This window comes from Ascaphus truei, chromosome 3 (assembly GCF_040206685.1).
Source record: "Ascaphus truei isolate aAscTru1 chromosome 3, aAscTru1.hap1, whole genome shotgun sequence".
Lineage (NCBI taxonomy): Eukaryota > Metazoa > Chordata > Amphibia > Anura > Ascaphidae > Ascaphus > Ascaphus truei.
Window position 1 is genome coordinate 421,857,030 of NC_134485.1, and position 23,225 is coordinate 421,880,254.

Here is a 23,225-nt window from a genome sequence, read left to right on the forward strand (position 1 = left end):
TGGCTGACGGGCGGCTGATCTGTTAAATGATAATGATTAGGATTTAATAGGCTGCAATGCTTCGCGTGTCTACCAGATGGCATAAATTCATGAATTGTAATGCAGTATATATATACATACTGTGCAGTATTGCAGCCAGCGGGAATAAAATGCTTCAAACCCTGCATGGAAAATAACCCAATGCACTCGGGCAGAAAACAGTCACAAACCTCAATACACCCGGGTATACCCGAATTCGTGGGACTAGCCGAGCTCGAATAAAGTGTGTCGCCAGTGTACATGGTTACATTAGGTAAACAGGGGTATACATTATATATAAAGGCATTGCATAATATTAGGTATAACAGGGATATTCTGTACATTAAATATAAAGATATTACAGGAACAGTTAAAGATAAAGGTAAGAGTTTGCAAGCGATTTAACAGCAATAAATCAACATGCACTCTCATTTAGTTTAATATGCTAATTTGCAAAGAATTGCCAAGTCTCAACCTACAGTACTACAGTATATCCCCCTGTCAATAATGTCTGATTCTCTGAAGGAATGGGGAAGATTCACAGATCTCTAGGTAGCAGAAACCTGGCATCTGATGCAGAAGAAAAGCTGTTATAAATAGACTGTGCTGCAAATGATAAAATCATGGCTTGTTGTTTAACTGTTACTGTTACACCAGGAACTGACAGGGATAGGAGGGAGACATCTAATATTCACCACAAAGTACCACCATTTTTTAATTTACAGTCCCAGAGTTTCATTACGTTTTTTATTGACAGGGTAATTGGTCCACTTTCTTTTTTCTACTTAAAGAAAGATTAATTTATTGCAGGGAGCCCTTCTCCCTATCTGCTTTCTAAGCAAAACTATTGCATATATCTTTCAAAAACATGGTAACAGCTTTCCCAGACACAGCACAATCACCACTTTAAACAAACTTTATCCAATGTATACACATATACACATATACACTCACATGAAATAATACACACCAATTATATACTCGGTCAACTCAGAACAGCACACATCCAGTAGCAGCCAAAGGGACACAATCATGTTAAAAATCCATCATTGGTGGACCAAAATGTATCTGCATGAAGCATTTTAATAGTCTGGTTTTATGTGTTCTGTCCCCCACACTCAGAGGCACTTACTGAACCCTCATTCACAGGCCCAGCATATACACTTTCTCCTACTGTCACTATAAAAGGGGCACCAAAGAATTAACGCTGCAAGGGTTCCCATTCAGACCCAAACAGCCCTATTGATGTCCCCGACACTGCAGACTTCTGTTTGTTCATCCATGGCACCAAGCACAGTATTGTAAGTCTTGCTACATCTGGGCCACTTAGAGCGTGAGCTCTCTGGGTCAGGGTTTTTTTTTTGTCGAGTTTGACATTGCTCTGCAGTATACTCACAGTTACGATAGAGCTCCAAAAACAGCAGCAACTAGTTTTCTGTTATTTGACTCCCGTTTGTTACTCTCTGGTACTAAAGTACCTACTGTACTCCACCAGATCAAGGTTTATATGGGATCACAAAGCCAGGACTAGATCACATCACATTGTTGACCTGAAATTAGTTGGTAGGTGTGTGTGTGTATTGCATGCTTCTTGCAATGAAAAGGGTGTTTTAATTTAAACAGTGATCATGTGATAGGTTTAACTGTGTTGTACAAATTGCCTGTACTTTGCTTTTTTCATCTTGAACCCTAAGGTAATAAAAGGTAAAGGTCTCTAATTGGGATTAAAATGTTGATACATTAAAAACCTTTATACTAGAGTGCCAGATTTGATTATGACCATTGTCTCCCTTCATCCTCCCCAAAGTCTGACATGCTGGGCACTAGTGGATGTTACAGTAATCATGTTTTCTGGAGTGTTTTTTGTAACTTTCTACCTTGTGCTGTCACCCTGGCCACATACAGCACTTTATTATAGCTCTGCCCTGGTCACTTCAATACTGCTTATTCGTTGATTTAATAATATGAAACAACAGTTAGAGATGGTACAGAAATTGTCACATAGTTAAGTTCTTTCACTTTGTTGCAAGTCTAATATTGTATTGTATTTAATGTCTTTATTTATATGGCACCATAAATGTACATAGCGCTTCACAGTAGTAATACATGTTGTAATCATATAAAGAGCAAATAATATAAATAACCGGTCATGGGAATAAGTGCTTCAGACATAAGAGTAACATTATGGAAGAGAAGTCCCTGCTCCGAGGAGCTTACAATCTAATTGGTAAGTAGGGGAACGTATAGAGACAGTAGGAGAGAATTCTAGTATGTGCGTCTGCAGGAGGCCAAGCTTTATGTATCATGTGTCCAGGATTATCCACAGTGATATTCATATGTTTCTTTAAGCAAATGTGTCTTAAATCTGAAGTTCAGTCAATATCCTGCATGTGTGTTTTATTTAATAAATCACTTCTGAAGTAAGAAAAAATACTTTTAGCATTTTCTGTTTTTAAAAAAACAACTTTGAAAGACCAATTTTCTTGTCTTCTATTTTAACAACCATTTGCTAAGGCACTCCCCTTTCATGTCCTGTCACAAGCCCTGGCACACCCCTTTTGTCAGCCCTTCCCTCCCTCTTGCACATGTCAGTGCAGGAGTGCTCATGAATATTCATGAGCTTCCACTGAGTGACAGAAGCAGAAGAAAAACATATGCCAAAGATCTTGCCAAATTTTGCTGATCAATACATGGAGAACGAATTGACTGGCAGCTATACAGTTCTGTAGGTAATTAGAGATTGCCCACATGAAACTATTGAAGTAAAAAATTAATTAAAAAAAAAAGACTGAACTGCAACTTTAAGGTGGGTCTTAAAGGTGGATAGAGAGGGTGCTAGTCGGGTATTGAGGGGAAGGGTATTCCAGAGGTGTGGGGCAGTCAGTGTGAAAGGTCTAATGTGGGATAGGGCTTTATATACAAAGGGGGTAGAAAGAAGACATCCTTGAGAAGAACGCAAGAGTCGGGATGGTGCAAAGCGAGAAATTAGGGCTGAGATGTGAGGAGGGGCAGAAGAGTGTAAAGCTTTAATATGTGAATAATTTAATAATTTAATATTTTGCCAAGTGACATTGAAGCTTCAAATCCCATTTTACAGATCAATGTACTTGAGCTTGTAAGGATGAGTAAAGCCACACAGCTACTGGATGTCATATAAGCAAAGAATAGTGCAGGGGGCAAACTAGTACTTCTAGGTCTAGTTGTTGTTTATAATATTCAGTATACTGTACATGTGACTTACAGTACATCAGAAAAGAGCAACCTTATACAGTAGGTTGAACTTGATGGACGGAAGTCTTTTTTTCAACCTCATCTGCTATCTAACTATGTAACCGTAAGATGAGGATTTTTGAGAACTTTACAAACATTCCAAGGCCTGCAGCCGATGTCCAAGTGGCCCATTATAAGTGACAGGACTACTGAACAATTGAAGTTTCAAAGGAAGGACCCCTTACCCTAACAAAATCATCTTCTCTCCTCAGGTAATATCCCATATCTGAATCCTGTCTGCCTCAACTCTTTGCTGTGTGTATGTTAGTATATGCAACTGAAACAATCTTAGGTAATTTCCCATATCTGAATCCTGTCTGCTTCAACTCTTTGCTGTGTGTATGTTAGTATACTGTATGCAACTGCAACAATCTTAGGCCCATATAAACCCAGATAGAACAGCCTAATGCTGCCTGCAGCCCATGTACAAGTGGCCCTTTATAAGTGGCAGGACTACTGTACAACTGAAGTTTAAAAGGAAGTTCAAAAGAAGTGAAGAAGTGGACACCCCCAACTGGCCCTGATTCCTGCATTTGAACTATGCTGGAAAGGAGGATATCATCTATACCAGACTGCATCATTACTGCTGTGATGCTACCTTTACCATTTATATTTGCTGTGACTTTACTTCTTCTCAAATTATGCACTTCTTTTTACCAGCCTCAGTATGTCTCTAACTCTATTCATATATCTCCATCTCTCCTTCCTTCATCACTTCTCTGTTCACATGAACTCCTTTCTTACCTGCTCCTTCTGACACCACACAGCTATATCCCCAGAAATAAAGCACATCCATACAAATCATCCTCACACATTCTCTTTCTATCCATGATTCTCCTCCTTGCTTCTGGGGATATCTCTCCCAATCCTGGTCTCTGCCTTATTCCTGCAAGTGCTCGTCCTCATCTGCCAGTTGCAACCTCTACTCCCTCTGGTGTCAACCCCTCCAACCTCCCTCCTCTCTCCCTTTCTCCTGTGCCCTTTGGAATGCTCGCTCCCTTTCTAACTAGTTCCTCTCTGTACATGAAATTTTCTCTCTCACTGTCTGCTCCTATTTGCTATAACTGAGACCTGGCTTACTCAGTCTGACTCTGCTCTGGAAGCTGCCCTCTCTTATGGTGGCCTTTCCTTCTCCCACACTCCACGCCCTGATGGCAGGGGTGGAGACGTGGGGCTCCTGCTCTCCTCTCTCTGCTGTTACCGAACCCTTCCTATTCCTCCATCTCTTGCTTTTCCCTCCTTTGAGGCTCACACTGTCCAGATCGTCTCTCCTCTCCCTGTCCATGTGGCGGTCATCTATCGCCCACCTACTTCTACTCATCCGCCTTCTGCCTTTCTCTCTCACATTGAATCCTGGTTCTCTTTTTTCTCTCCTCAGACTCCCCTGTTCCTCTCGTTGGGGACTTCAATTGCCACATTGATGACCCCTCTCTCCCTTGGGCTTCCCGCTTTCTTTCTCTAACCTCTTCTTTTGGCCTTCAACAGTGGACTGTACCAAGCACCCACAAGGATGGCCACTACTTAGACCTGGTTTTCACTAAAAACTTCTCTCTCTCTGATTTCTCAATTTCCCCTTTTCCTCTCTCTGACCATCACCTCATCTCATTCTCTCTATCTCTTCTCCCCTTCTCCACCTCCATCTACCCCCCCGGTTCTGCAGAAACCTGCGCTCTATTCACTTACCTGACTTTGCGTCCCCTTTACGCTCCCCTCTCTCAGCTCTGCTACAGACCCTGACAACCTGGTCAGGAACTAAAACTCTGCGTTGTCCACCTCTTTTGATCTACATGCCACGCTTTCTCTCTGCCGTGCTCGCCCTTCTAACCCTAGACCCTGGCAAAATTCCCACATGTGCATGCTGTGTTCCTCCACTCGTTCCTCTGAACGCCTCTGGAGGAAATCTCATACTCTCACAGACTTCCTTCACTACAAATTTATGCTATCCTGTTTCAACTCTGCCCTCTTGCAAGCTAAACAAGCCTACTTTTCTTCACTAATCAACATGCACAAGTCTAACCCACACCGACTGTTCTCTATCTTTGATACTCTACTCAAACCACCCTCAGCTGCCTCTCCTTCCTCCATCTCCGCTCAGAATTTTGCTGACTATTTTAAGGAAAAGGTATAATCCATACATCAGAACATCCCCTCTGTTTCTTCCTCCCATCCTACACCTCTTCCTAACTCTCTTCCTGCATTCCTTGACTCTTTTTCCACTATCTCAGAGGAGGATGTGTCACTGTTGATCGCCTCTTCTCCCTCTACCTCTTTACTCATAAACAGCAATCTTGACCCTACCTGTCTTTCTAACTATCGACCTGTCTCCCTCCTGCTTTTTGCCTCTAAACTCCTTGAACGTCTTGTATTCTCTCGCTTGCTCCATTTTCTCAATTGAGCAGTTAGGTGCATATGATGACATTGTGTACTGTATAGCTACTCCATATTGGACTACAGTATGCAGTTAGTACTGTCAAAAAATTCTATACTGGAACTACTGTATACTGTGACTACTGTTAAATACTTTGTAACCAGATGGCTAGTGCTGCTCTCAGGGAAAAAAAATCTGTGCTATACTTACCTGTATCATACTGTACTTACAATACTACAGTACAGTACTATACCATACTACCTCCCTGATGCTTGCCCATTACGCGCGATCACAAAGGGCAACACAGTCGCAATATGGTCAATATATTTTTTGCATCGTTCCAAAAACTCATTATGCCTTTGACAAAGTCCCTACCTGCGGACGAAACGCGTCAGAGTTTCTATGTAGCGGAATATTTTGTGCCAATGCACCTAATAAACAACCTTTTAATCATTGCATGAGGACTTCTATTTTTATGCCCCTGCGATTGCAGTGAACCGCCTGTTACTACTATTCTCAAAGCGACAGGCTAATGCTAATAAAGAAAACCTTCTGCTAACCCCAAAGGCTAAGGGTTTTAATACATGTAAGCCTTATTATGTCATGAAGAAACTCGGTGATGTACACTCAAGGCAAAAGAAATGTCAGCCAACCCATCGAACCCGCAGGCCAATTCCTCGACTACGCTTCGACGACTCTGCCGCCGCACTCCCGGAAACCTACATCCCATCTTCTCCACTACTTGTCCACGACGCTGCCGCCGCTCTCCCGGAAATCTACAGCCCATCTTCACGATACTGTTGTGCTTTACATGTTTTGACTTTCTGTACTTTAATAAAGGAGATGTTGCGTGTTTTAACTTGTATTAATAAAGAAATGTTTTTACTTACTGTACAATTCCAGTCCCTGAGGGCCGCAAACAGTCCCAATTTTCAAGGTTATCCTTAAAACCGGGGCTGTTTGCGACCCTCGAGGGCTGGAGTTGTGCAGGCCTAACTGACTGTTCTGTACACCATGCTACTGTAAATGTTTTGACTTTCTGTACATAAATGTTTTCACTAGCAATAAACCATACACCTGTTAATATTTTGAAGTGCTGTACACTTAAAATGTTTTTAAATTGTATTTGTAAATAAATGTTTTTGTACACTACTTACTCCACCAATAAAAGAAAATGTTGATTTGTTTTAAATTGTTCCATTGTCTCCTTTTATACTGTAACAAAATACAGTGTTTCTAGAACATACTGTACAGTACTGTCCAGGCATACTGTCCAGTATACTGTAGGCATGCTCAGCACTGTACAGTACATCACAAGAGTATTAAAACAATACATGCTGTACGGGTATAGAATACACATATGTACTGGAATACATGTAGAATAAATGCATACGTTTATTTTTCGGGTTTATTATACAGTACTGTATATATAAAAAAGTATTGTATACGGTCTGAAAACAACAGCATATTGTTTCAAGTTTTCTATGAAGCTCTCAGTTACAGTATTCTATCCTAATCAATAACAACGGCAACTAAACTGTTGACTCCGGTATGTGTTTTTTTAAATCAGAATCAGCAATGTGCAGGCATTGTAACACAAAGCGATATTATCCATTGAAATTCCTCCATTTGTCGTTTTCCACATGAGATGACAAAGTTTTCTTTTCTGAGGAAAAAAAAAAAGTAAAAGTTTTACTGTAATGATCAGTCAATCCCTTAAAGAAGTTCCCACAGTCAGTCCCACCAATAATTTTCTCGGGGGGCATCTCCTGTTCACATGCGTATGCGCCTACTGTTGATGTGATGACACACATATGCGTTTCAAGAAGGTTCCAATGCGCATGCGCCTAGGGTTCCACCAATTGTTCAGTATCTACTGTAGAAGCTGCTCCGCCTATGATATTGCTTCCAGGAGAATCGCTTGACTGTGCATTGATATTGATATTTCAAAAACAGAATAAAATACGGCAACATTACTCACCATAGACTTTGCCAATCAGCTGGCGCCAAGCAACTGCCAGTCCCATATGCAACCAATTAAATCCTGTTACGCCGGAGTAGCCCGCAGACCAGACCGTCCCTAGAACTGAGGTGGCAGGTATGAATACACACACCGACAGAGCGAGGGACGTGTCCGGGTTGTGGAATTAGATGGTGCCAGGCCAGATGGGGTGTATTGCGAGAATTTTTGCCGATACCGTTTTCCCAGAAGAATGGTAGTTGCCGTTGCCGAGATCAGGGGTAGGAGACGTATGGAGGGATCGAGATGAGTGCTGTGGTCGAAGGGAGCCAGAAGGTACGTAAACAGGAACAATCTGAAGTCGAGAGCCAAAGGGGGTAGTCTGCCAAGCCGCGTCAAAACCGAGAGAAACAAAGAACAAGCACTGTGAAACACCCATACAAAAACTATGACGAGCGAGGAAGCACAGAACAGAGAGGGTATAAAAAGCTGGAACAGCCAACCAGGAGAAGGGGCGTGCCTGGAGGAGCCCAGGGAGCTTCAGTGCATTGGATGCTTTTCTTAGAGCTCAGGTGACACTCAGCAAGAGCCAGATTGTAACCAGCGGTGTTTGGGGGCGAAGCCTGAGTGGGGATAAGTTCAAGGGCTTTTGTGTGTGCACTGTAAGTCCAACGTGTGCATGAGAGGAAGCAACGTGGGGTGCGCAAGTGCGCGTGGGATGGCGATTCCACGCCGACGGCTGCGGCGCAGAGTGTGGAGGAAGAACCTCGTGGAGCGTCCCACCATTCCGAGGGGTAAGTGATGAAGCTGAAGGGGGCTTGCGTGGTTGTAGTGGAAGGGTCTGAGCAGTGTAAGGAGAGAGCCGTGAGCTACGCCTGAGGCGCTGTGTGCTCACATTCCTAACAGTACCCCCCTCTTCAGGATCGGCCTCAGGACGATCCAAGAACGGCTTGTCCGGAAATTTCCTCATAAAAGTCTTCAGGAGGCTGGGCGCATGGATGTCTTTTAGCGGAACCCAAGACCTCTCCTCGGGTCCGTAACCCCTCCAGTGGACCAAAAACTGTAGCTTCCCCCTGGAAATGCGGGAGTCCAGTAAGGATTGTACCTTATATTCCTCGTTATTGAGTACCGTGACTGGATCTGGCTTGCTGGTCTGTTTAGGAAAGAAACGATTGGCAATGTAGGGTTTTAATAGCGAGGCATGAAAAACATCTGGGATCCTCATGGAGGGTGGTAGTTTAAGGCGAAACGCCACTGGGTTAATCTGCTCCACGACGGGAAAGGGTCCCAAAAACCTAGGAGCCAGTTTAGGGGAAGGGACTCTCAAGCGGATGTTTCTTGACGAGAGCCATACTAAATCCCCTGGCTTGTAGTTGGGTGCCGGCCGACGGTGGCGATTGGCCTGAAGTCTAGCAGTATCAGCAGCCTTGTGGAGAGACTTTTGTACCTTGGACCAAATGTCTTGGAGAGTGGAAATCCGTTCGTCTACCGCCGGTATCCCAGAAGCCAGAATGGAAATGGGTAGGCAGGGAGGGTGAAACCCATAATTGACAAAAAATGGAGATTCTCGGTGGATTAACTTCGGGCCGAATTGACCACGTACTCTGCCCACGGGAGGAGTTGGGACCAATCGTCCTGGGAATCGGAGATGAAACATCTGAGGTATTTCTCCAGCGACTGGTTAGTTCTCTTTGTCTGTCCATTGGACTGGGGGTGGTATGGAGAGGAGAAGGAAGAGACAATTCCCAGTCTTTTAGTGATGGTCCTCCAGAACTTGGAGACGAACTGGGATCCTCTGTCAGAGACAATGGAAGACGGAATGCCATGGATCCTAAAGATATGCCCGGAGAAAATGTCTGCTAGGGCGGGAGAGGAGGGCAGTCTCTTGAGGGGGATGAAGTGGGCCATCTTCGAAAACCTGTCTACGACAACTAAAATGGTGTTGAAGCCCCTAGACCTAGGGAGGTCGACTATGAAATCCATGGAGATATGGGACCATGGACGAGCAGGCACTGGCAATGGGAGGAGAAGTCCCTGAGGTCTCTGTGGAAGTGTCTTGTTCTGGGCGCATACAGGAAAAGCGCGAGTGTATTCCGCAATGTCTTTAGACATACTGGGCCACAAAAAGTTCAGACGAATTAAGTCTAACGTCCTTCTGAAGCCCGGGTGACCTGCGGGTTTAGAAGAGCGTCCACAATCTAGGACCTCTGGAATGAATCTGGGCAAGACAAAGAGCCTGTTAGAGGGGATCGCCGTGTTTGAAGGGATCTGTTGCTGGTCCCTTTTGATCTTGTCTAGCGATTTGAAGGTGGAAGTAGCCAAAATTCTTTCGTGAGGTAGGATAGGTTCCAAAGTTGCCTCAGGCCTGTCTTCCGAGGAGTATGGTCTGGACAACTCATCTGCCTTCACGTTCTTTGTTCCCGGGATATAGGATAGGTGATAGTTGAAGAGAGAAAAAAAGAGTGCCCAGCGAGCTTGTCGAGGACCGAGGCGACGTGCTCCTTTGATATAAAGTAAATTTTTGTGGTCCGTTAAAATATAAAATGCTCCCTTGACCCTTCCAACAGATGTCTCCACTTTTGTAGTGCCATTTTAATGGCCAATAACTCTCTGTTGCCGACATCGTAATTCCTCTCAGCGGCGGAAAATTTCTTGGAGAAATACGCACAAGGGTGAAGTTTATCCTGGGGCGAGTCCCTCTGTGTTACTACAGCCCCTGCACGGCAGTCCGATGCGTCAACTTATATGATAAAGGGAAGATCCTTGTTGGGGTGGTGCAGGATCGGTGCCGTGACGAATGCCTCTTTAAGGGCCTGGAAGGCGGAGATAGCTTCGGCGGACCAGGCAGAAGGGTCAGCCCCTTTCCTAGTCAAAGCCGTGATGGGGGCCACTAGAGTGAAGAAATTGCGAATGAACTTCCGATAGTAGTTTGCAAATCCTAAAAAGCGCTGGATAGCCTTGAGAGTCTCTAGTCTGGGCCATTCCGTAACTGCCTGGAGGTTACCTGGATCCATCAAAAAGCCTTCGTCCGAAATAATGTAGCCCAGAAATTGGGTAGAGCGTTGATGGAAGGTACACTTCTCTAGTTTGGCGTACAGGTGAAGTTTAAGTAGACATGAGAGGACGTACGAGGTGTGACGTATGTGATCCTGGAGATTTTTGGAGAAGGTCAAAATGTCATCTAAATAGACAATAACAAAGATGTTGAACACCTCCCGAAATACGTCATTAATAAAGTCCTGAAAGACAGCCGGGGCGTTACATAAACCAAAAGGCATGACGAGGTACTCGTAATGCTCACAGTGGGTGTTGAAGGCCGTCTTCCACTCGTCGCCCTGCCTGATGCGGACCAAGTTGTAAGCCCCACGGAGATCCAATTTGGAAAATATCTTAGCCCCAGTTTATCGAAGAGTTCCGTGATCAAGGGGAGAGGATAGCGGTTCTTGATGGTGATACCGTTCAAGCCCCGGTAATCAATACATGGCCTCAGAGTACCATCCTTTTTCTTCACGAAGAAGAACCCTGCTCCCGCCGGGGAACTGGAGGATGTAGTCCTCCATGGCTTGAGACTCAGGTATCGACAATGGGTAAGTCTTGGACTTGGGCAAGGTGTTTCCTGGGACCAAATCGATGGGGCAATCGTAGGACCAATGAGGAGGCAATTGTTCTGAGCGGACCTTGTTAAAGACCTCGCGGAAAGGGTGATACACCGGGGGAAGAATGGAGTCCTGAGTCATTGTGTTAGCCAAGAGTTTGGGAGACTTCCCTGACCTCGGTTTCCAGGTGATGGGGGTAGGTGATACCCAGTCAATTGGAGGGTTGTTCTTCTGCAACCAAGGTAGGCCGAGGGTTACTGGCGTACCTGGGGCCTGGATGGCATCAAGGACCAGGGTCTCGCTGTGGGAGTAGGTAGATAGGAGGAGAGGTACGGTCTGTAGCGAGATTAAGGCTGGAGACAGCAAACGACAGTCAATCCCAACCAAGGCAATAGGTTGGGCCTTCTTCACCAAAGGTATCCGGTTCTGTTTGGCGAAATCAAGGTCTACAAAGTTTCCTCCAGCACCAGAGTCGATAAAGGCAGCAGTAGATGTGCGAAACTCAGCGCCTGCGAGAGAGATAGGAATCGTAAGTTTCTTAGGCAGTGCCTCCTTGGGGAGGGGACGAGAAGAGATAACACCCAGTGAGAGCCCCTCCATACTCACTGAGTGTTCCCATTTCCCGGATGCAAAGGGCATGCACGGACCAGATGTTCAGGGGATCCACAGTAGAAACAGAGTCCGCCGGCGTAGCGGTGTTGTCGTAGTGGATTCCGGATCTGTTGCACCCCTAATTGCATTGGCTCGGGAGGCTCCAGTGCCAGCTGCTGCGAAGGAGGCGGTCTAGAAACCAGAGGAGAGTTGGGGAATGGTGCTTGGAAGGTTAGTGGCCGGGCATGCTGACGCTACGAGCGTCGTACCTGGATGCGTTGATCAATGCTTATGGCCAAGTCGGTGAGCGCCTCCAATTGGTCTGGCTGGGTTGCTGAGCAAGCTCATCCTTGATGGACTCCGAGAGACCTTGCCAGAAGACGGAGATGAGCGGCTCTTGTCCCCAGTTCGTCTCGGCGGCGAGCGTGCGACATTCCACTGCATACTGTGTTACCGATCTTCGCCCCTGAGTTATCTGGAGGAGGGAAACAGATGCCATCTCCCGGCGTGCAGGGGAATCAAAGACTTGTCGGAACTTACCCTTGAAGGCTAGGTAGTCTTGTGTCAGGTCTGGGCGCAACTCCCAGACTGGCGAGGCCCATGCCAGCGCGCTGCCCGTCAGTAGGTTGTACACGTAGGCTACCTTCTTCCGGCCGGTGTCGTACTGAAGGGGTGCCATTTCAAATTGAACCTCGCACTGGTTAAGGAAACCTCTGCACTCCTGCGGGTTGCCAGCGTACGGATTGGGAGACGGTATCTTCACGTCCTGACTGCTAGGTCTGACTGGTTCTGCAGCCTGTGGAGGAGAAAGAGGAACAGGTGCTTCCGGTACCAGAGCTGAAAGTTTAGCCATTTGGTGTGTTAGGGCCACAATCTGATCGGCCATGGCCTGGTTTTGCTGTATCAGCGTAGAGATTGCTTGCCTCAGTTCGGCCTGGTCTGCGTCTTGTGGGCTCGTCATAATGTTACGCTGGAGTAGCCCGCAGACCAGACCTATCCCTAGAACTGAGGTGGCAGGTATGAATACACACACCGACAGAGCGAGGGACGTGTCCGGGTTGTGGTATTAGATGGTGCCAGGCCAGATGGGGTGTATTGCGAGAATACTTGCCGATATTGTTTTCCCAGAAGAATGGTCATTGCCATTGCCGAGATCAGGGGTAGGAGACTGTGGCAGGACGGCCTGTAGCCGAGGTCAGGGAACAGTCCACACGTGCAGTTTCAGGATAAATGAAAACGTTCAGTGGCTTTATTTCTCCACAGCAACATACATGCAGGTACACTGTTCCTTTAACAAAATAAATTCTGCTCCATGATGGGAGAAAAACTGACTAACACAGCAGACCTATCTAGCAGGCTGGCTGGCTAAACCATAACCAAACCTGCAGAGTCTTTTAAGCAGTCATGAAACCAAATGAAACAAATCTTACTTGGCTGCAGTAAGTAGTGTGTTGTATCCTTCTGGCTAGCAGCAGATAGATGTATCCATGTGCTCTTGTCTGAGAGAGACAGCTACTGCTAGTAACAAGATACTTTTCTACCTTTCTTGCTCTCAGGTGTCAGGTTACTTCCTGACTTCCCCCTGAGTTAACCCTTATGAGTGCTGGATGAAGCACTCAGACATATGTCTCCCAGGCGTAACTGATAGGAGTTGACTTCACTCTGTCATAGAGACGTATGGAGGGATCGAGATGAGTGCCATGGTCGAAGGAAGCCAGAAGGTACGTAAACAGGAACAATTCGAAGTCGAGAGCCAAAGGGGTTAGTCTGCCAAGCCGCGTCAAAACCGAGAGAAACAAAGAACAAGCACTGTGAAACACCCATACAAAAACTATGACGAGCAAGGAAGCACAGAACATAGAGGGTATATAAAGCTGGAACAGCCAACCAGGAGAGGGGGCGTGCCTGGAGGAGCCCAGGGAGCTTCAGTGCATTGGATGCTGTTCTTAGAGCTCAGGTGACACTCAGCAAGAGCCAGATTGTAACCATGCGGTGTTTGGGGCGGAGCCTGAGTGAGGATAAGTTCAAGGGCTTTTGTGTGTGCACTGTAAGTCCAATGTGTGCATGAGAGGAAGCAACGTGGGCTGCGCAAGTGCGCACGGGACGGCGATTCCATGCCGACGGCTGCGGCGCAGAGTGTGGAGGAAGAACCTCGTGGAGCGTCCCACCATTCCGAGGGGTAAGTGATGAAGCTGAAGGGGGCTTGCGTGGTTGTAGTGGAAGGGTCTGAGCAGTGTAAGGAGAGAGCCGTGAGCTCCGCCTGAGGCGCTGTGTGTTCACATTCCTAACAAATCCAAACCATTATCAATAAACACATCAACCGCGCATCAACCGCGGGTGTGAATGCAACATGAATGTGGTATGAATGCGGTCAGAATCCGGCATGAACGTGGTGAAGTGCGTTGAAGTGCGTGGCATTCGGAAAAAATCCCCGAAAAAATTCGGAGATGGAGAATAAAAGGGACCGCGGCTGTATGCTGACGACACACAAATATACTTTTCAATACCCGACCTTACATCTGCTGTACAAACCAAAGTTTCTGAATGTCTCTCTGCTATATCATCCTGGATGGCCCTCCACCGCCTTAAACTCAACATGGCTAAAACAGAGCTCCTCATACTTCCTCCCAAACCTGGCCCTACTACCTCCTTCTACATTACTGTTGGAACTATGATCATTCACCCAGTAGCCCAAGCACGCTGCCTAGGGGTCACACTCGACTCCTCTCTCACATTCGCCTCTCACATTCAAAACATTTCTAAAACCTGTCACTTTTTCCTCCGCAATATAACAAAGGTACGCCCTTTCCTCTGTTGCACGACTGCTAAAACTCTGACTGAGGCCCTCATTCTCTCCCGTCTTGATTACTGTAACCTCCTGCTGTCCGGCCTTCCTGCCTCTCACCTGTCTCCCCTACAATCTATCCTAAATGCTGCTGCCAGAATCACTCTACTCTTTCCTAGATCTGTCTCAGTAACTCCCCTCATGAAATCCTTCTCCTGGCTTCCGATCAAATCCCGCATCTCACACTCCATTATTTTCCTCACTTTTAAAGCTTTACACTCTTCTGCCCCTCCTTACTGTACATCTCAGCCCTAATTTCTCGTTATGCACCATCCAGACTCTTGCGTTCTTCTCAAGGATGTCTTCTTTCTACCCCCTTTGTATCTAAAGCCCTCTCCCGCTTTAAACCCTTTTCACTGACTGTCCCACACCTCTGGAATGCCCTTCCCCTAAATACCCGACTAGCACCCTCTCTATCCACCTTTAAGACCCACCTTAAGACATACTTGCTTAAAGAAGCATATGAATAGCACTGTGGATATTCTGAACACATGATACATAAAGCTTTGCCCCCTGCAGACGCACTTACCAGAACTCCCTCCTACTGTCTCTGTACGTTCTCCCTACCTACCAATTAGACTCTAAGCTCCTCGGGGCAGGGACTCCTCTTCCTTAATGTTACTTTTATGTCTAAAGCACTTATTCCCATGCTCTGTTATTTATTTGATTACCACATGTATTACTACTGTGAAGCGCTATGTACATTAATGGCGCTATATAAATAAAGACATACAATACAACATTAAAATTAAAAAATATACAGGCATACCCCGGTTTATGTACACTCACTTTAAGTACACTCGCGAGTAAGTTCATCTCGCTCAATAGACAAACGGCAGCTCACGCATGCGCCTGTCAGCACGTCCTGAACAGCAATACCGGCTCCTTACCTGTACAGAAGCTGTGCGCAAGCGGGGAGGCTATAGAGCCTGTTACACATGCGTTATTTACATCAGTTATGCACGTATATGACGATTGCAGTACAGTACATGCATCGATAAGTGGGGGAAAGATAGTGCTTCACTTTAAGTACATTTTCGCTTTACATACATGCTCCGGTCCCATTGCGTACGTTAATGTGGGGTATGTCTGTAAACTACTATCAGGGTAAACAACTAATTCATCTTAATTAATTTTATTGGGAACAATTTTGGTTTTAAATAAAAAACGAAGTTCCCTTTTAGTTTTAATAATTATGTACACATGTCACCTGTCCCAAGGTCAGACAAGGGTAGGTCATAGTCCAGCGGAAACACCCCAAATATATCAGTCTGTGGAAAAAAAAGGCAAATGTCAAGCTACCTCGTTCTAGTTCCGAATCCATGACCGACTATGTCCAATGATGGTATGGAGGTGTAAAGATGTTATAACAACACAACCCCTCAAAGGAATAGATATATATGTATATATATATAATGTGCAAAAAGGCACTGAAAATTATAAACGCACTTCCTAGTTTAGAACTATAACATCAAGCTACCTCGTGGAAAAGAGGAAGATGTGGATAGAGAACACATGCATAGCAAACAGTGTACTGAATATTCTTGAGGTTGTGCTCGGATATCCGGTATCGCTGCTGACAACAGCTACTGCTGCGGCGCATCTGAGTCTAACACATCGCCGGGTTTTCCCTGGCTTTTTCCTGGAATGCGACGCACTGCACCCGGAGCATGCCGCATTCATTTTGCGTTCTCAGCCACGGCTTGACGCGCGGTTGATGCGTTTATTGATAAGGCTTCAGATTTAATAGGTTGCAATTATTCGCGTGTCCGCCAGATGGCAGTTATTCATGAATTGTGATGCGCATGCGCTTCAGTAATGTGTCGACTTGCAGGTGTTTTTCGTTGAAAAAAAGATACTGTACCACCGTGTGCCTTGGCCGTGGACTTGGCCTTGAGACTGAAGGAAGAGGTTGCAAAAATGTATCAATTTAGGAATTTCATATTAAAGAAAGACAAAGACCAGTTTCAGTTTCAGTTACACTATTCTCCAGAGACCCGCCGCCCGCCATGAGCGTTCAAGTGCAGCCCGTTTTCCAAAAACCCGACAGAAGTTACGCGTATTTGATATGGGCCGCGATTAATCCAACGGAAGATAAGATGGCAACAGTTGTTCAAATTTATCAGTATTTTATGGAAAACTATGATTTTTACAAATTTTCGCCACCTCCTTATACGTGGAAGCGTGCAATAAGGAAAAGGTTATGTAGCGATCCCTGTTTTTATCGTCTTGAGCCACAATTTGTTGGAGGGTATAAACCATTAGTTTTTTTAGCACTTAGCTTGTGCTTTGGCAGCTCCCCCCATTTTGGCATACACTATAAAAGCCCCATAGTCCACTTGCATCAAATCACTTTGTAGATTTGCAATATTAAAAAAAGTCCCAGATATGTAAGACTTATAGTTCAAATGTCATCACTTCTATATAGAGCAATGCTGTATTACCTCCCCATGGGTCATCTATAGGTTTATTCGTGTGCAGGTCCCATGCAAACGTCTCGACCTTTCCGGTCTGTACTCTGTACTGAGGTTTCTCATGCATTGTGTTTCTCATTTTAATGTTTTTCTTGTATTTTTTGTATCTTTTGATATTTTTCCTTTCCTTCAATAAAAATGTGTTTCGGGGTGTGTATTTGTTTCTGATTTATGGACCTCACAAGAAAGATCCAAGAGATACAGGTGTAGCAGATGTTATTGAACACACTGACGCACATCAGGGAGTGACATTTCACATTAACCACACCCCTGTCATTCATGCGTAATCCAAATATAATAGTGTCTGCTCGCCCTGGAGCATTGTGTGTCATGCTGCTACTCCCCAGCCGGAGCACTAACGTCTGCTACATCTGTATAACACCATGTATACTCCAAAAGAGTCATTCATTTTCTTTTTAAAATACACTGCATTAAAGTGCCATCAAAGAAAACCCGTTTTTAGATATATTGGCAACATGAAACATTAAACAATATGTGATTTTAGTGGGAACCAAAAGACTAATTTCCATGTTTTCTTTTCCTTTTATAGGAGCCGAAATCCCAGAGAGCAATAACAATGGAAAATTCCACGTTCCCGCATCCTTCCATGCTCAGAATGATTGGCTTTGGGGAAATGACAGCAGTAAAATATCTGTACAGTATCATAGCTTTGGTTGGCTATGTGATGATTATCCTTTCCAATGGTGCAGTGATCACTGTAGTAGCGTTACACAGAGGTTTGCAAGAGCCGATGTATATCTTCATTTGTGCGCTGTGTATAAATGGACTCTACGGCAGCACTGCTTTCTTCCCCAGTCTAATTGCCAATCTACTTTCAGAAATCCAAACAGTTTCTTACATTGGCTGCTTGACTCAAGTGTTTTGCATTCATACTAATATGGTATGTGAACTAACCATATTAGCAGTTATGGCGTTTGATCGCTATGTATGTATCTGTAACCCTCTAAGATATAACAGCATTATGTCCTTAACCACAGTTTTCAAACTGGTTGCTGCAGCCTGGTTGTATGCTATTTTAGTATTTACCATACACTTTATATTGACAATTAGGCTTCCTCTGTGTGGCTCAGTCATAGAGAAGATCTACTGTGACAACTGGTCTATAGTAAAACTCTCCTGCATTAATACAGCAGTGAACAATATCTATGGCCTCTTCCTCACTGTAATACTGCTTGTGTTGATACCAGTGCTGATATTAGTCTCTTATATACAGATTCTGAGAGTGTGCATCAAAGCCTCAGAAGACACCAGAGCCAAAGCCTTGCAGACCTGCACTCCTCATCTGATAACTCTCATCATGTTTGCTATGGGTGCACTTTGTGAGATACTCCTCCAACGGTTTAAATCTACCACATTACCATATGAACTGAGGATAGTCATATCAGTGCAGTTCGTTGTGGTGCCACCACTACTGAATCCTCTTATCTATGGGCTGAAAATGAAGGAAATAAGAGTGAAGATAGCTCAGTTCCTGCATTCAAACCCATTACAGCACAGAGTATGAATACAAAAAATGTATGGGCACTCTGATTTTTAAAAGTGTATTCAGACCAACATGGCCAGAGTAGAACTACTAAATATATTTATATCTATGGATGCAGTAGACACTGGGCTGCTGGGTTGCCACTATGTCATATGCCCCCTCATGTATCATTTCTATCAAAAGTGTTCCTATATTTCACACCTCCTTCTAATGGCCCTGCTTCCTGTCTGCTCTGCAGGTAGCTATTGTTCAGTTGGCAGTGACATCTATATCTCAGGTACTACCTTTCAATTTAAACCCTGCCTCCTGCCTAATACTCGGAGCATATAATGGTATTTTAACAAACTACAGTATGTTGAAATCAATAAATATCCAGAATATTACAATATAATGCAACTCAATATAATATTCACAAATAATCAAGAAATGTAAAAATATGTCTATGGAGCCTATGCTGTAAGTATCCATAAGCCACTTATCGAGCACTTATCGGCCAAAATGCCTACCATGATTCTGTAAGCGTTGATAAGTGGACGATAAAAGACTGAATCGCCAACATTTTGAGTCTTCAAAAAAAAATCAGAGTGAGCGGTGATAAGCCACTTACCGGCAGGTTCTGAAACTCGTGCAATTCTAGTAGCCATGAATAGGTTATAGAGGCCTATCGTGGCTCTAGAATGGCGAGTTTCTCCCCATATCCTCATGCCAGAAAAAGTTGGCATGAAGGTGGTATAAGGATGAACCTTCTGAGAAGCTGTGAGACGGGACTTAGAAAAAAAAATGCTTTTTTTCTGCATTGGATTGATGCAGGGAGTCTTCAGAGCTGATATCCATTAACCCCAGCATGAATCCCATACAATATCCGCAACACCCCAATTCAATAAATAAAAGCACTAGCCAACCAATTAAATAATTAAAAGTACAAGCCAACCAATCAATTAAATAATTTTAAACACTAGCCAACAAAACAATTAATGAATTTAAAACCCTAAAACGGTACAGAGTAAAACATTATCCGTCAATGGGCAATGAAAAACATAGAAAGAAAAAAAGAAGAAACCTGAAAAAATACATTTACATACATTCAATATTTTTCTTACCTTTAGATGCATTGTACCTTCAAATCCCGAAATTTCTGCAAGCTCTCGTACTGCGACGTGATCAAAGTCAATCCAACGCCATCCACCTTAAAGATCGGAACAGGTAACAAAATTCTTCTATCACCGTCTTCAATTTGGACATACCTTGGGTTTGGATTGACAGATGAAGAAAGAAGATAGAAGATTACAGAAAATAAAGAAATAATGACAAAAGATGGTAGGTGATAGAAGATAAAAAAAAGAAGAATTTTGTTACCTGTTCCGGATCTTCAAGGTGGATGGCGTTGGATTTACCTTGATGATGTTGCGGTACGAGAGATTTCAGAATTAGCGGGATTCAGAGGGTCAGAAAAATATTGAATGTATGTAAATTTATTTTAAATGTTTTTTTGATTGTATTTTTGTTTTATATTTTTTTTATTGCCCATTGACTGTCAATGTATTAATCTGTGCCCGTTTAGGGTACAGATAAATATAGTGACAGTAAATGCATGTTTTGGCAAAAGAGTTTTTTCTATTGATTGTTATTTTTTATATTTCTGTCTATTGTTTGGCTTAAATTTTTGTTATTTGGATGGCTTGTTTTTATTTGAGTTTCTGATTTGTTTATCGTTTTTTTAAATAATTTCTTTTGTTGGCTACTGGTTTTAATTAATGTGTTGCCTAGTTGTTTTATTAATTGATTGATTTGTTGGCTATGTTTTAAATGTATTATTTGTTATGTTGGATAGTGCTTAAAATTAATTAATTGATTGTTTCGTTAGTGCTTTTATTTATTGAAATGGGATGTTTAGGTGCTTGTGTATGTAACAGGTTTTCTACCAATGTCTGGGAGATTTCACTGTTACACTGTGTTGTTGTGCTGCTCACATGCTAGGCTCACAGGATACTGAGTTTCCGCCGTGTTAGTGGAAAGACAGGACAGGCTTTAGGAATATTCTAAGCTCTTCACTCAGTGCAGCACCTACATTCCCTGCAGGCCCCATTACCCACTACTTCTTCTGGTGGTGTATAGTCTCCGTTTGTGGTGGCAGAGGTTCCATCTAAAGGATCCTGGTCATTTGTCATTGCAGCATCTGGGATGCTGTTGGACTCGTCTGGTTCACTTGCCAACAATACTGCGGATGGTTTGAGTTCACTTTCCCCCACTTAAGGAATAGGTAGGAAGTAGTTCTGATGCCAGACCTTTAACCTTCTGTCTGCATCTCGAATGTGATATAAAGGGAGGCCCGGCAACTGCGATTCCACCTCGAAGGGAGCTTCTGACAAGCGGTCCTCTAACTTATGTTTCCCTGGTATCCCTAGATTCCGAAGGAAAACTGCGTCTCCGGGCCAAATTTCCTGATGGCGTACTTTATGGTCGTACCTCCACTTGTTATTCCTGTTCAATTTGGCGGTAGCCTTTCCCGACAACTGATACGCTCTATGGAGGCTATCCTGGAGCCGTTTCACATACTTGTAGTGCGTCATGTTCGGTACTCCGTCAGTGGATACTCGGAGATGAATTTCCATAGGCAGTCACGCCTCTCTGCAGAACATCATGAAATATGGTGTGTACCCTGTGTATTCATGCCTGGTACAATTGTAAGCATGTACCAATGGCTCGACATGCTTGCTCCATTCGGCCTTTTCGGAGCCCTTCAGAGTGCCTAGCATATCCAATAGTGTTTGGTTGTACCTTTCCGGTAGGGCATCTCCTTCAGGGTGATAGAGAGCTGTGTGAGGCTTCTCGATGTTGAGCAGGTTTAGAAGCTCTTTAATTACAGTAGCTTGCTCTCAAAGTCACTCCCTTGATCAGAGTGCATCTAATTAGGTAACCCATAGTGGACTTTGGCTACTGTGAGAGCTTTACAGTCCTTGGTAGGGAACGCTTGGGCGTATCGGGTGCAGATCGATTACTACCAGGACGTTGCTGATACCCTGATAGGACGTTCTGTCTCAATGCAGAGGAAATCCATGCAGACTAGGTCCATGGGACCAGAGCTCTTTAAGTGACCCATTGGGGCTGCGTGCATAGGCAGTGTTTTTCTCTGTATGCACTGTAGACATCTCCAGCAATGGCACTCCCGCATTTTGGGCAAGAAGAACCTATCTCTTACTAGTTCAAATATTTTGTCCACTCCCAGGTGTCCGTGATCATCAAGCAGATATCGTAGGACAGCGGTGCGCAAACTGTGGGGCGCGACCCCCAGGGGGGGCGCGACACTGCCGACGGGGGGCGCGGGGTTTACAGAGGCCCCGCGCGCTTCCCGAAGGGACCTAAATTAAGTGCCGGGGGAGCTGCAGGGCCTCTGTAAACCTAACTTACCATGGCTCCGGCGGCTTCCTCCCTGTGTCGCCATGGCAACGCGGCGTCAAAATGACGCTGCGAGGTCATGTGACGTCACGTTGCTATGGCAACGTGACGTCATTACGCCGGAGCGCGGGTAAGTTGGGGTTGGGAGGGGGGCGCGGGAGTGAGGGGACAGCCGGCAGGGGGGCGCAGGGAAAAAAGTTTGCGCCCCCCTGTCGTAGGACATCGTATTGCATTTTACTGGGCAGGAAGAGTTGTTTCCTCTCAGGATGGTTGTGATAAAGGACAACTCGGTAGAGAAGGCCACGGTCTATGCAGAACTTTTCCCATTCCATCATGATGAGGGCAACCATGCCGGTGGGAGCACGCTTCACTAAGGAACGGTTGTTTTCTTGGATGGATCGACGTATGGCTCTGGCCACAAGGTCTTGCCTTCGGGGTTTCAATATGCTGCTGGAAGTGCCTTTGACTGATATCCCTATGTGTCCTCCACTCTGAGTTGGGGAGAAAGCGATCTTATCCTCCACTATTGCTGCGGTTGAGCACATTGCCCGAATCCCAGGCTCAGTGATTTCTTCCCACGGCCATCGTCTGGTGTTACACTCATTCCAGGCCTTCTGGACAGAGCATCGGCTCAATTGTTCAAGGGCCCCGGCTTGTATTTTAGGGTAAATTGATAATTTGATAGGGCAGCCAACCACCTGTGGCCGGTGGCATCCAATTTGGCAGAGGTCAGGATGTAGGTCAACGGATTGTTGTCGGTCTGTACCTCGAAAGAGACACCGTACAGATAATCGTGTAGCTTATCGACTGCCATCCACTTGAGTGCTAGAAATTCCAGTTTGTGAACTGGATAGTTTTGTTCACTCGGCGTCAAACTGTGACTTACATACACTACTAGGCAGAGGCCAGCTGGGTATGTTTGATGTAACATGGCTCCCAGACCATTGAAACTGGCATCCACATGCAGGATGTACTGCTGCTCCGGATCGATATAGACCAGGACAGGTGCTTACGTAAGGCTTTTCTTGAGCCCTGTGATGCCTTCTCACAGACAGATATCCATTTGTCCCCAAACGGTGTTCACGGGGATGAGGCTTTTTGCCTTGGCTCCTCTGGGTAGAACTTCAACAGATTGTTGAGTACTTTGGCCTTGCTGGAGTACCCATCCACGAATCTTCGGTAGTACCCGCAAAACCCCAGAAA

At 44.9% G+C, this 23,225-nt stretch overlaps 1 protein-coding gene across 1 annotated transcript; it reads left to right on the forward strand.

Moving 5' to 3' along the window:
- The first annotated feature begins 17,699 nt into the window (after positions 1 to 17,699).
- LOC142490823 (olfactory receptor 52D1-like) lies at positions 17,700 to 18,647 on the forward strand. Its single transcript, XM_075593245.1, has one exon. The coding sequence runs from the start codon at positions 17,700 to 17,702 to the stop codon at positions 18,645 to 18,647; it is 948 nt and encodes a 315-aa protein (XP_075449360.1).
- The last annotated feature ends 4,578 nt before the right edge of the window (positions 18,648 to 23,225 follow it).

Bases quoted from the DNA above. Each gene is read 5' to 3' on its own strand.
- LOC142490823 (XM_075593245.1), top strand. From the start codon at position 17,700: ATGGAAAATTCCACGTTCCCGCATCCTTCCATGCTCAGAATGATTGGC.